The sequence below is a fragment of the Malania oleifera genome, chromosome 4, assembly GCF_029873635.1.
Source record: "Malania oleifera isolate guangnan ecotype guangnan chromosome 4, ASM2987363v1, whole genome shotgun sequence".
In the NCBI taxonomy this organism is placed as follows: Eukaryota; Viridiplantae; Streptophyta; class Magnoliopsida; order Santalales; family Ximeniaceae; genus Malania; species Malania oleifera.
Genome location: NC_080420.1, coordinates 18732607 through 18746791, shown reverse-complemented (window position 1 = coordinate 18746791; position 14185 = coordinate 18732607). Strand labels below are relative to the sequence as shown.

Below are 14185 nucleotides of genomic sequence, written 5' to 3'. Positions count from 1 at the left end.
CTTGTGATACCAAGTGTTGATGTCAAAGAAGTCTATGGTGAGCTTCACTAATTTGGAAATTCTCAATAATTTTTACCTCACATGTAAGTTCCAATTGTTTGTCCTTGAACGAAAACTATCTCTTTCGTGGGAGCAAGTTTAATTCCCCGACAATTGCTCAAGTGGGTTTTACTGCAGTGCCTTGCCTTTTCACATGCCTTCGAACTAATTACACCTCTCATGTCTTGACTCTATTCGAATCCATCTAGCAGACCTAAATGATTTTTATTGGTTTCGATCACACACTTGATCATTCAACTATTAGCACGTCAGAAGAATTAACTTCATACCTCGACAATACGATGTCACTGCCCAAAGTTACGATTCTACCTCTTATATTAATTATTGAAAAATAACGCCCGACCCTAGGATTATGCTCACACATACATAGAAAATATGAAAATTAAAGAAAAATTGAAAGGAGAAAAAGAACACGAATTTATGTAGTTTGATAATATACTTACGTTCATGGAGTTCCTACATAATTTTCATTATCAAAGAAAAATTACCTTAGATACTATTCCAACCGTCAACTGCAATGTGCATATATAACCTTATATAAAACTCCATATGACTAACATATTATACCCCTCATATGATACATAATTATATTTTACCATGACATACCTTATATAAGAAAGAAAAGATTTGCAGTGATTTGTAGATTTGGTGTTGTACCAAGGAGTCCAAAGACCTGGGGCGGACGACGCTGATGCTTAGATTTGGTGCTGTACCAAGGAGTCCAAAGAGTTCGTTGGTAGCTAAAATTCCTATACAATGAAAAAAAGAAAAGAAAAGAAAAGATTTGATCATCGTTATCCTGCTATTTACTAAGGGAGATTATTCAAAAATATACCAATAAAGATAAATTAGAAAGGTGTCCCGAGAGCACAAGACTCCTTATTTTGCAAAAATAAGAAAAGATTCGGGTCATCGTTATCTAAGAGAGATTATTAAAAAATATATAAAACAAAGTCCTGAGGAAGCGGACTAAGACCGTTCCTAAACTAATTCACGGGCAGTCTTGAACCTCGTTGCGTATATTATTTGGCGGCTGCCCGTCAAAAATCAAAATTATAAGTCCAAAGAGAACGCCCTGCCCTGCATCCCTACCTTCCAAAACTAGTCGCTGGGCATGAAGAAACGTGTAAAAACAGGGCACCAACCCGCGGGAACAGAGACTTCCGAGGGAATTGCTATTTCCAATTCGGGTCTTTTTTTTTTATATTTTTATTATCGGTCTCTCTCGTGCAATAAAGACGATTCTTTTACCAGATTGGAGCTCTGAATCCAGCGAAAAAGAGAGTAGAAATAGTTTTATGCACTCGCTTGACATGAAAGCAATGCCCTGTTTAGGGACTTCAATCAAAAGAGAAGACAGAAGAAGATTCTTAGGTGGGCTGCTTGACCTAGAAAGCCACCGCCAATCCTATTTAGGTGCCCTGCACAACCCCTCATCTCCCAATTTATTTTCAGTTTAATTTCACAAACACAATCTCTCTCTCTCTCTCTCTCTCTCTCTCTCTCTCTCTCTCTCTTCACTTTTCAATTTCCATATGTATCTGTTACCCTTCTGCTAATTTTCTGCAATGGTCAGTATTATTAACATCCTTAATTCACTAACCCTTTTGGTGGAACTCATTAAATGTGCCTTAATTTTCTATTTCGCGTGATCATTGGATCAATTCAATGTAAACAACAATTCTGATTCCAGTACATTTGTGTATCAATTTTTCTCCCACCTGCTGCTCTTCCAATCCGATTCGACTGGACAACTGAAAATCTGGTTCTCATCACATCCTTTAAATTCTTTCTATTTATATCACTCCCTCCACATTTCATTTTCCCCATCTCCCTCCTCTGTTCTATCTCTCTCTCTCTCTCTCTCTCTCCGAAAAACAGAGGAGGCGGAGGAGGAGGAGGAGCAATGAAGAGTCAAAATCAAAACCCAGCAGCCTCTGTTTTCAAACTCTTCAATTCTCAGTGGCATCTCTTCAATCTCCTTTCCTGTTTTCTCTTCTTCGCGTTTGGGCTCACGTTTGGACTCATCCTCAGCTTCTACATCAAAAGCTTCCCCTTCAATCTACAGGTCAGCCACTTATCGCTCTCTTTTTCTCAACAATCGGCGCCGCCGCCCCCTCCTCCCCTGTCACCGCCGCGGCGCCCGGTGGCCTCAAAGTCAAATTTCAGCGTGCGCGTGGGGCTGCGGGAGTACATCAGGCCGCCGCCGGCGATGCACGACATGGACGACGAGGAGCTACTGTGGAGAGCTTCGATGGTTCCTCGAATTGGGGAATTTCCATTCAAGAGAGTACCAAAAGTGGCTTTCATGTTCTTGACGAGAGGCTCTGTGCCGTTGGCTCCTCTGTGGGAGAAATTCTTCCGAGGGAATGAAGGGCTCTACTCGATTTATGTTCACGCGAATCCGTCCTCCAATGAATCGGAGCCTGAAGGGTCGATGTTCCATGACCGGAGGATTCCCGGTAAGGTCAGTTTCTGACATTGCTTCTCAATTTACTCTTTGAATTTCCCCTGTTTTCTTGATTATTAAGCTTTCCCCGGTTTTAATTGGTATTTAGTTTCTTGATTAAAATTTAAAATTTCCCCTGTTTTATTGTAAAATGTTAATGAAAACAGGGTCATGGAAACACAACAATTACCCTCGAATTCGATACGTTATGGATTTATAAATATTATTAATTCATTAAAGAATGCTAATTCAGTGAATTAAATATAACTACCGTTCTTGAAAAAGCACTAAATTAATGGTAGTTTTTGGGTTTCTCTTTTTCTCATCAATTGTGTAATCAAATCATTAAAATTTTCCTATTTTTAATTTTTATAGTTTGGGATAAGATCAACTTTGATATTTAAATAAAGATAGAATTAGATGAGTGGTGCATGTTAGTCAACGAACTGAATCATAGTACTATGGAAACTATATAATAAAATTCAAAACATGATCATGATTGTTGACGAAGAACAATATTTTGTTTCACAAAGTTGAATAGATGCAAATTGTTCCTTGTATAATAATTGGTGGGTTGGATATGAACGGAACAAATTAAATAGTGAATATTGGGTGTGATCCCACCGCCACTCCTAATTGCTTCTTCTAGTATCAAATTCCATCGGCCTGCAGATTGCCCATGCATGTAATGATTACACCAAATGGGTTTTGGCTCATGCGCACAGAGTCCCTAGCTGCATTCTATTCCGAAATATCTGAAATCGATTATTTTTCCAAAATGAGAAATTCAAGATGATTAAATTCTCCTATATCAATAATCTGCACCCATGCATGTCGATATGTGTATCAAATGATGTTAATTATGTGCTAATTGACATTCATGACAATTAATCTTGTTTCGAAATGCAGGAAGTTCAATGGGGAAAAGCAAGCATGATCGAAGCTGAGCGTCGCCTTCTGGCCAATGCACTTCTGGACTTCTCAAACCAGCGCTTCGTCCTCCTCTCGGAGTCCTGCATCCCTCTTTTCAACTTCTCCACCATCCACTCCTACCTCATCAACTCGACCCAGAGCTTCGTCCAGTTCTACGACCTCCCCGGCCCGGTCGGCCGTGGCCGCTACAGCACCCTCATGAAACCCTACTTCTCCATCGACCAATGGCGAAAGGGGTCTCAGTGGTTCGAGATGGACCGAGACCTCGCCATTGAGATTGTATCCGACCAGAAGTACTTCCCAGTGTTCCAAAAGTACTGCAGGAACTCGTGTTACTCAGACGAACACTACTTGCCGACCATGGTGAGCGCTAGGAAGTGGGAGAGGAACTCCAACAGGAGCTTGACATGGGTGAACTGGGCCAAGGGAGGGCCTCACCCTGCTAGCTTTCATAGGAATGATGTTACTGTGGAGTTCTTGAAGAGGTTGAGGAGTGAGGGACGTTGTGAGTACAATGGGGAGAAGACCAATGTGTGCTTCTTGTTTGCAAGGAAGTTCACTCGCAATGCTTTGGACAGGCTATTGAGGTTTGCACCAAAGGTGATGCAGTTCAATGAGGAATGAAGAATTTGAAAAGGAGGAATTGATGATGCATCTTGATTGTCGGGGTGCTAAGATAAAAGGGATGGCACTTGATTTATTCTTGGGTTTTTGTAAGATGGGGAGGAGGAGGGATCATACATCACTTTTGCCCAAAGCTAGCACAGTGGATGTTAAAATTGTTAATTTACAATTTAGGATCTCAGTCATTTTTTTAAAAAAATAATGATAGTTTAACAAATAATCTTCAACAAAAATTTGTGTATTCTTTTTTTTTTTTCCGCCAAAGTCGGCCAGACCTAATTATTTGAATGGGTCAATGCTACTTATCTTGTTAATTAAAATATGCACACTATTGTCAATAGCATTAATAAAGCGCTTCTACTTTGATCACTCTGTGCATGAGATTTATTGATTCGTATTAGTGTATATTTTTATTATAAAGTAATATGCAATTATTGGCCATGCATCCATTTAAAAGATGGATGCTTGTTTGTGTTCGCCAACTAATGACAAATCTAACAACTATTATTTGTGTTTATACTTTCAAATTCAAATTTGTAGATATATCTAATACTCCATGTGTATTTCCTAGCCTCCTCTATGGACAATTTGTTAAGTGATTTTCTATATTTTGATGTTATCTAGCGGCAACTTTTTATTTTGTTTTTTATTTTCTTGATATATACTTTGTATCTTCAATAATTGTGCGCTGTAAAATTTATACTAGTTATTGTCATTATTATTAATTAATCAAAACATAAATAAATAATAGTAAAGATTCTTAAGACAATAGTATTAATTATTAAGCGGACCCTTTATAGCAAGAGTGATGATTAGAAGCTAAATTATAGCAAGAGTGAATTGAAGGTCTGTGATTTTTGCCACAAATAAACACTATTGTTTTTAATTTGAATTGAATGATATTTTTCAATAAGTATTGATTAGAAAACTATACTACTTTTTATTTCTCAATTTAATTTGTTAAATTAATGTTATTTTAAAATATTATTTTGTGAAAGGTAAAATTAATTTTTTTCACGTATTCTTAATGGTTGACTAACGAGCAACTAATAAAATGTTCATTTTATCAATAAAAATAAACCTTAAGGTTTTTTGATAGTTTAAATAAACATCGAGAGTGTCATATTTGAAAAATTCAAGGAGTTATATTAGATTTTACCCTTTAATAAAACTGCTTCATTGGTTTATATACTATTCAAGGGTTTCTAAATTTATTTGATCTAACTTTTAAGAAAGTAGGATTCAAATATAATCTTGACAAAGTTGCATCTATTATTAAATGCAAAAAATTAGAAGACGCAATTATTTAAGCAACAGATAATTTGAAGGCTGTAAATTTTTGCCACAAATAATTTATTTATTTATTTATTTTTGGTTTGAATTCCAATGGAACGACATAGAAGTGATGAGTGTTGATTAGAAAACTTTGTTATTATAGTGAATTCACCTATTTGTCTTCCAAAGTGATTTTTGTTGGTATATTATACAATTTTTTTATTTTATGATTAGTTCTTATAACTTTTAAACGTTAATGAACTTCTTTTTATTTTGTTTTCTCAGTATACTTTTTATCTTCGTTTCTTGTAAGTATGGAACAATATAATAGAATTCTTTAAAAAAAAAAAAAATTGAAGTATGTTGTCATTTGCAAAGTCTTTCTATTAATAATCAATGGATGATGTGAAATAAGTGTAAATAACATTAAACATTCTAATCAATCTAAGCATATTTAATTAAACTTAGTTTATATCCTATTAAAAACATCAAAAGTCTTAAAATTATGAGAATTCTAATTATAGTAAAATCTTTCCCATGCAAAAGTTTGCATATGTATATCTATATACTAGAAGTGTAAAGAGACGGATAAACAACAACAACAACAAAATCAAGCCTTAAGTCCTACTAAATGAGGTTGACTATATGAATCATTATTCGCCAATTTATGAGATCATGGATCATTTCTTTTGATATTGTTGTAATTGTGTATTCCCAAGAGGGGGGGCGAATTGAGTATTAAAATTTTTTTCCTAAGTTTATCCAAAGTAGTAGCAGTAATACACAGTCTAGAGTCTGTTTATATAATCGTAAATCCAATTAACACCTGTACAATATATAATGAATCAGACATACAACATACATGTGTTGAAAAAGAAAGTGAAAAAATTAAATTGCGGAAATATAAAATACATGCACGATATGTTATTCGGGCTTCGACCTATATTGCCTATGTCCCCGCCTCAGCTCGCAAGCCTGGTGATTACTACTATTGCTCACTTAACAGGTGGAGCGATATCGTTTATAACCAGGTCAAATTCTGAGGGCTGACCTCAACCTTTACACACTCTCCTTGCAGGGCGGAGAAGGCTCTAGGTCGAATTCACAGGGCTCACCCCAACCTTTACATACAATCCTTTTGGGTTGAATTAACGCTCGCTCAGGCCACGCTTGGAATAGTACAATGAATGTAAAATGTGTGTACAATTCAAATGCTTCTAGTACAACCAAATATATACCCCAATATAGTCTAAATAAATGTACTCACGTATGAATAGAATATATGCTCAGGTGAGATTTTGAAAAACTTAGTTCAAGATAGTGTACTCAACAAGTGAATATCCAAGAATACCTCAAAGCCCTAATCAAGTATCAACTATATAATTTATCAAATACAATCACAACAAATACTTTAGGGTTTAAGCTTGCTATGGATTTATCAAATGGTGTATGCAAGCTTTCAAGTCTTGCAATGTGAATATCAAGACTAGCAAGCTAAAATCAAGATCTTCCCAATAAAATATTTATCTATTAAATACTATGGAAAAGATCAAACAAGAAAAGCTCTCAAAAAATAGTTTTTCAAAACGTTTGAGTATGTGAGAATAGTTGCCAAGAGAATGATGGGAAAATATGTATACAATGACCACACACAACTCCCTTCAGTCTTGCAATTAGTGTGCAAGAGAGGAAAACAACTAATACCAACTCTTTATATCAAAAGAATGATTTCTAGTGAATATCAAAGAGAGTATAAAAAAAAGTATGATTTTGGAATGTGAAAGATATAGCAAAGAGGGTATGAAAAATTGAGAGAGAATTTCTTAATCACTTTTTGCTAATCATTACTAATTGAGTTAAACGAAGTGGTATATATATGTGGGACTCAAAAAGTAACCGTTGAGACACAATGGGGAATATTAAAAATGTTTAATTTGAGTTTTAACCCCAACTACACTTAATTACTGCACTAAAAATAAGGCAACCCAAGAGTTTCGATCGCCCGAGCCATAGGTTTTGTCGCCTGAACACTCACAGAATGAAACAAGCATTTTATGAATTTGGGTGCTTAAGGGATAATTCGGGTGGCTGAAGTCAAGGTGATTTTCCAACCTGCTCGAGGTTCAGTCACCTGACTCTAAGTTCGGTCTACCGAACTTCATCTTTTGGTCACCTGAGGTGAATTTGAACGTGAAGTTCAGGCACCCGGGTAGTTAAAAAAGTCCTTAGTATAAGTTCGGTCGACTAAGAACACTCAGTTCATTTTGGTTCGGTTGCTCGACCTTTAGTCAAAAATTTGACTTTCCTCACGTTCGGTTGTCTGAGGCATATTACCTTACTTGGTTCGATCGCCCGAAACCCATACAATTTTAAGCTAAGGTCCATATTTTAATTTAAATACACCTCTAATGACATGTGGGTTTAGGGGGATTCTGTGCAATTAATGTGTAGGAACTTAAGGGTCGATCTAAGGCCACTTGAGCATATAGGCCTATCATGCATGATACAGTTATTACATACCATATTATATTACAGTCCATAATGAAGAATATATAAAAATTACAATTACAAATGAATATAATATTCTTCATTCTTCCTTAGGGTCACCATACGCCACCACAAATAGGATTCTTTTCAGTTTCATGCGTAGAGTGAACCTGCATACAAGCTCAGGGCGACCATCAATACCAAGGTATTTGTCATTATCAAAATGGGATATGACCAATTAGGTCAACAATTTTCCCCTTTTTGATGATGACAAATATTTATGCAAAAGTGGGTATAGCCAAGAAAGACTCCTCTTGAGAATATGCATAAAGAGATTTTTAAAGCTCAAACATGCAATGATTAACCAATTTTGCCTACTTCTCCCCCTTTTGGCAATAGCAAAAAGGGCATGAAAACAAATATAACTGTTTTTGAAAAATATGGGAATTAAGCATATAAATGATTTAAATGACATGAAAACAGAATTAGACCATAAATATGCACAAACTATTGCAATTGAAACATATCATAAGACTCGTGGAAGATTTGAGTTTAAAGCACACGACATATGATAACAAATAGTTGGTTTGAGCACAAATACAGTCTAACTAGTTCACATGTATTTTTATGTGAAGTTACCGAACCAGTTATGCAATTTTAAAAACAAATATGTATATAATAATAATAATAATAATAATAATAATAATAATAATAATAATAATAATAATAATAAGACAAGGGAAAAAAGTTTTAGTTTTGAAATAAGTTCTTGCAATAAAGTATTAATATATATATATATATCCTCCTTTGACATTTGCAAAAAGTACTAGGGGGTGCTTGCTGTGAAAGAAACTTTAATTTAAAACAAGCAAGTAACATTTTTCTGGTTTATCAATTAAGCACATACTTAGAATATAACTAGAAAAACACAACCACAATGATTCTAAAGATGTCACAAAATTTAAAGCAAGGATCACATGACAAACACAAACAATATATGACAAAGCAATATATATCAAGTTAAGATTTTCACAAAGATCATTTCATTTAAGCACATGCCACAGTGAATTCAAAATAGATCTAAGCTAAAAATATTTGTGAGCAAAACAAAATAGGAATTTATGTTTAGGTGCTCCCCCTTTCATTTTAAGTGATAACTTAGATGCTTCTAAGTGCTTATACATATTACAACTTACTTTCATCTAATGGGCCAAGAGTATAAGTAGTTATTTAAAATCTTTTCATATAACTATACTGGATATTAACTGATTTATTTCAAACATTGCAACCAGTATAACTTCCCTAGAGAGTACAAATGCATAAAAAAGATAGATATCAAGGCATTACTACAAAGCCCACAACCCTAAGAATAATCCATATCTGTTTATAATGGATATGATGTTTAGGGCACTTAGAAGAGCCTCAATAAAAAAATAAAATAAAAAATGAGGTGATGCATATAAGTATTTTATCCTCTTTCTCTAGGGATGAAGCTTAGCTCCCCTAACTATTCGATGATTATGTTAGGATGAAATTTAATATTCAATTAGTTTTCACGCATCCTTTCAAAAATGTTTTATCATTTATTTTAACATAATCATCTTTGTACAAGATTTTACTTTGGAAAAAATCCTGTCAAAATTTCGGCAGCATGTTATCTGTAAATTAGACATTTTCCTATAAAACCTGTACCTAATAGCTGGTTGTTTTAAAAAGAAAATAAATCATATAAAGCATGCAACAACCTAAAATTTCTACCAGCATGCAATTCGTAACATTGCATCTGCTATGTAGAAGATATTCTAGACTAAGCATGCAATCACGTAGTAATCAACAATTCATAAAAATAAACCATCCACCAATGAATATACATAGTAAAGAGTAGAGGATAGTTATGAGTTCAGTGCAGTGCTTATATATAGATTTAGGCATAAATAGTAGTTGAGAGCATTTTAATTTTTTATAGTCATAAAAGTGTAATGCTCCCCCTGAGTTAAGCACTCGACTCATTTTATGTCTTTCTTTCATCTTCAAGTTCAATAACCAAGAGTTATAATATTTTCGGTGATTTTAGCTTGGCTTGAGTTCTTAGGCTTATTCGACCAAAAAGTCATAAACAATACTTCTTTAGGATCATAAGCCAATGCATGCCTCTTTTCTTTTTTGAATTTTAATACGTGAGAGGCATAAGATGGAATGAATTTCAATTTAAATTGCATGTGCATAGGTTTACTTGAATTTTGTGCACTCATCTAGATTGAGACCTACTACAACCAACTTAGCCATTCAGCTCATCACGAAGGATATGAAGCTCTAATGGATTTGATATAATATTTGAAAGCTTATGAAGCAAAGGAGAATAAATACTCTTAACAATTAAATTATCATTAAGTTCAAAAGAGTATTCATTACAAGTGAACATGAATCAAAGTATTTTCGTGGAAGGAATCATGTCCAGGTTTGAGCAAAGAGCGTCTAGGAGTGTATGAATTTTTGAATACATCTTTTTGGAGAATGGAATGTATCCTTTAGATATGATTATAATTATGAGCAAGGATACAAACTAAGGAATAGATAAAATCTTTACCGAATATGATTGTTGTTTGGTAAAGAATTCCTATGAAGCAGATAAATCAAAATTAGGGATTTGATACAATTTAAGCACAAGGGAAATATTTAGATTTAACTAAATGAGAAACCTGACTCCCTTAGTAGATACCCCCTAACTTGATTCTGATGGATGTCTTTTAAGAAGCACTCATAGAATAGGGATATTTGAAAATTAGTGCTTATGACCTGAGTGATGACTTAGATTTTGATTTAAGCTTTTCATATTCAAAAATGAGTTTGGGGTATAATGATAAATAATATAGGATGGATCCCTAAAACTCAATCTTGTGCAATGGACAACAGTGGCTTAACTTAAGGTGTTATATTTAAGCATGAGTTAAGCATTTGAAATTAATTACCTGGAAAAGATGCCATGTCCAATTGGAAGTGAATGCTGATACTAGGTTTATATATTTTAACCCCGAACCACTCCCAAAGCCTATAGTCATCACAACCCCTAAACCTAGGAACTAAAGGAAGATTAAAATAATTAAGTAACATTAATTTAAATCCATTTTTCCTTAGGTCCTATAGGGTTCGCATTCATGATAACAAGCCCTTGATACTTCCGGATGAGCAAGTAAATTGAATGTGCCTTTTTCTTTTACAATGTAAGCTAGTTTTGTAAATACATGAAAGATTATGCTTACAATTCTTATGATTTGCTTGTTAAGGCATGACTGTGGGAATCATGTGATAATCCTAAATCTTTTTTGAAAATATTTTTCTTAATTTTTAAGGATTTACTATGATTATTCTTTTCATTTATAACTTTAAGTGTAGCTCTAGAATAATCATCTATTTCTTTTTCTAAGCAGATAATTTTTGAAACTTTCTCTATCTTTTTCTTCTCAAGAATAGAATGATAATCTTTTAATTTGTCTAATTGTTTTGCTATCCTTTCATTCTCACTTTTCAGAAATGATTTCTGCTTAGATAACTTAACTAGAAATTTATTCATTTTCAATAAAGTCTTTACTAGTTTTTCATACGACGACATGCTTTCATTCTTCAATTTAGCACATGATTCATCAAAAGAGTTAGTACAATAATTTTCACATGAATCATTGCATGCAACAACAGTAGTATTTTCAGAAAGTTCGACAGATGATTCACCACATGATATTTTGAAACAATCAACATAAGAATCATCAACTGCATAACAAAATGAAACAGGAGGTGAATCATATACCTCCTCGTTGACTACTAGCTCATGATTCGCCACTACCTGATCATTTAACCTTGGTGCTTCTGGTGTGGCGATCTCCCTCTCCTCGATCTCTCCATATCTCCTTTCCAGCTCAACCCAGATCTCCCTCGCATTTGTACATGCCATAATCTCAAGAAAAATGTTAGATACTAAAGCATAATACAGTACATCCATGGCATGTGAATTTGCATGCATCAAATTAATATTATTTTCATTTACATGCATACAAATTCCTTTATCAATCACCTGCCAAGCCCGTCAGTCCATTGCTTTTATAAATATGCTCATTCTAAATTTTCAGGTGATGTAATCAACACCACAAAACACTGGAGGACTGAAAGATGGTCGTCCCTCGATGAATGGGGATACACCAATGTGAGCCATCTCTATCTTTAGCAAAAAAGTTTAAGTCAATGCCACGAGACTCTGATACTAATTTTTGGAATTGGTGTATTCCCAAGAGGGGGGTGAATTGGATATTAAAAATTTATTCCTACGTTTATTCAAATCAACAGCAGCAATACACAGCCTAGGGTCTGTCTATATAATCGTAAACCTAATTAACACATGTACAACATATAATGAATAAGGCATACAACGTATATGTGCTGAAAAAGAAAGTGTAGAAATTAAATTGTGGAAATATAAAGTACGCACACGATATGTTATCGGGGTTCGACCAATACTACCTACGTCCCCACCTCAGCTTGCAAGCCCGAGGATTACCACTATTGCTCACTTAACGAGTGGAGTAGCACCATTTACAACCAGGTCAAATTCTGAGGGCTGGCCTCAACCTTTACACACTCTCCTTGTGGGGCGAAGAAGACCTTAGGTCAAATTCACAGGGCTGACCCTAACCTTTGCATACAATCCTTCCGGGTTGGATTAAAGCCCGCTCAGGCCACGCCTGGAATACAACAATGAATATAAAATGTGAGTACAATTCAAATGCTTCTAACACAAGCAAATATGTACCACAATATAGTCCAAATAAATGCACTCACGTATGAATAGAATATATGCTCAGGTGAGATCTTGAAAAACTTAGTTCAAGATAGTGTATTCAACGAGTGAATATCCAAGAATACCTCAAAGCCCTAATCAAGTATCAACTAGATAATTTATCAAATACAATCACAACAGATACTTTAGGGTTTAAGCTTGCTACAGATTTATCACATGGTGTATGCAAGATTTCAAGTCTTGCAATATGAATGCCAAGACTGGCAAGCTAAAATCAGGATCTTCCCAATAAAATATTTATCTATTAAATACTATGGGAAAGATCAAACAAGAAAAACTCTCAAAAAATAGTTTTTCAAAACGTTTGAGTATGTAAGAGTAGTTGCCAAGAGAATGATGTGAAAATATGTATACAATGACCACACATAACTCCCTTCAATCTTGCAATTAGTGTGCAAGTGAGGGGAACAACTAATACCAACTCTCTATATCAAAAGAATGATTGCAAGTGAATATCAAAGAGAGTATAAAAAAGTATGATCTTGGAATGTGAAAGATATAGCAAAGAGGGTATGAAAGATTAAGAGAGAATTTCTCAATCAGTTTTTGCTAATCATTACTAATTGAGTTAAATGAAGTGGTATATATAGTTGGGACTCAAAAAGTAACCATTGGGACACAATGGGGAATATAAAAAACGTTTAATTTGAGTTTTAACACCAATTACCCTTAATTACCGCAGTAAAAATAAGACAACTCGAGAGTTTCGGTTGCCCGAGTCATAGGTTCGGTTGCACGAATTCACAGAATTAAATAATCATTTTATGTATTCGGGGTGCCCGAGGGACAATTCGGGTGGCTGAAGTTAAGGATATTTTCCAACCTGCTCAAGGTTCAGTCTCCTAACTCTATGTTCGATCTACCGAACTTTATATTTCAATCGCCCTAGGTGACTTTGAACGTGAAGTTCGAGCATCCAAGTAGTTGAAAAAGTCCTTAGTGTAAGTTTGGCCGACCAAGAACACTCAGTTTATTTGGGTTCAGTTGCCCGACATTCAGTCAACAATTTGACTTTCCCTACGTTCGGTCGATCGAGGCATTTTACCTTACCTGGTTCGGTCGCCCAAAACCCATACAATTTTAAGCTAATGCCTAAATTTTAATTTAAATACACCCTTGATGACATGTGAGTTTAGGGGGATTCTGTGCAATTAATGTGTAGGAACCTAAGGGTCGATCTAAGGCCACCTGAGCATATAGGCCTATCATGCATGATGCAGTTATTACAGACCATGTTATATTACAGTCCAGAATGAAGAATATCTAAAGATTACAATTACAAATGAACACAATATTCTTCATTCTTCCTTGGGTTCACCATATGCCACCATGAGATAGGATTCTTTTCAATTTCATGCGTAGAGTGAACCTGCATACAAGCTCAAGGTGAACATCAATACCAAGGTATTTGTCATTATCAAAATGGGATATGACATATTGTAGAGACTCAAACCCATAAAATAAGGAAAATAAATAAATAAATAAATAATAATAATAATAATAATAATAAT

The 14185-nt window shown here is 34.6% G+C and overlaps 1 protein-coding gene across 1 annotated transcript; it reads left to right on the top strand.

Annotated features, from left to right (window-relative positions):
* The first annotated feature begins 1144 nt into the window (after positions 1–1144).
* Positions 1145–4435, top strand: LOC131153424 (glycosyltransferase BC10). The gene is made up of 2 exons (XM_058105715.1): positions 1145–2527; positions 3419–4435. Exons 1-2 carry the CDS (start codon positions 1967–1969, stop codon positions 4064–4066), a joined length of 1209 nt encoding a protein of 402 aa, XP_057961698.1. The 5' UTR covers positions 1145–1966; the 3' UTR covers positions 4067–4435.
* The last annotated feature ends 9750 nt before the right edge of the window (positions 4436–14185 follow it).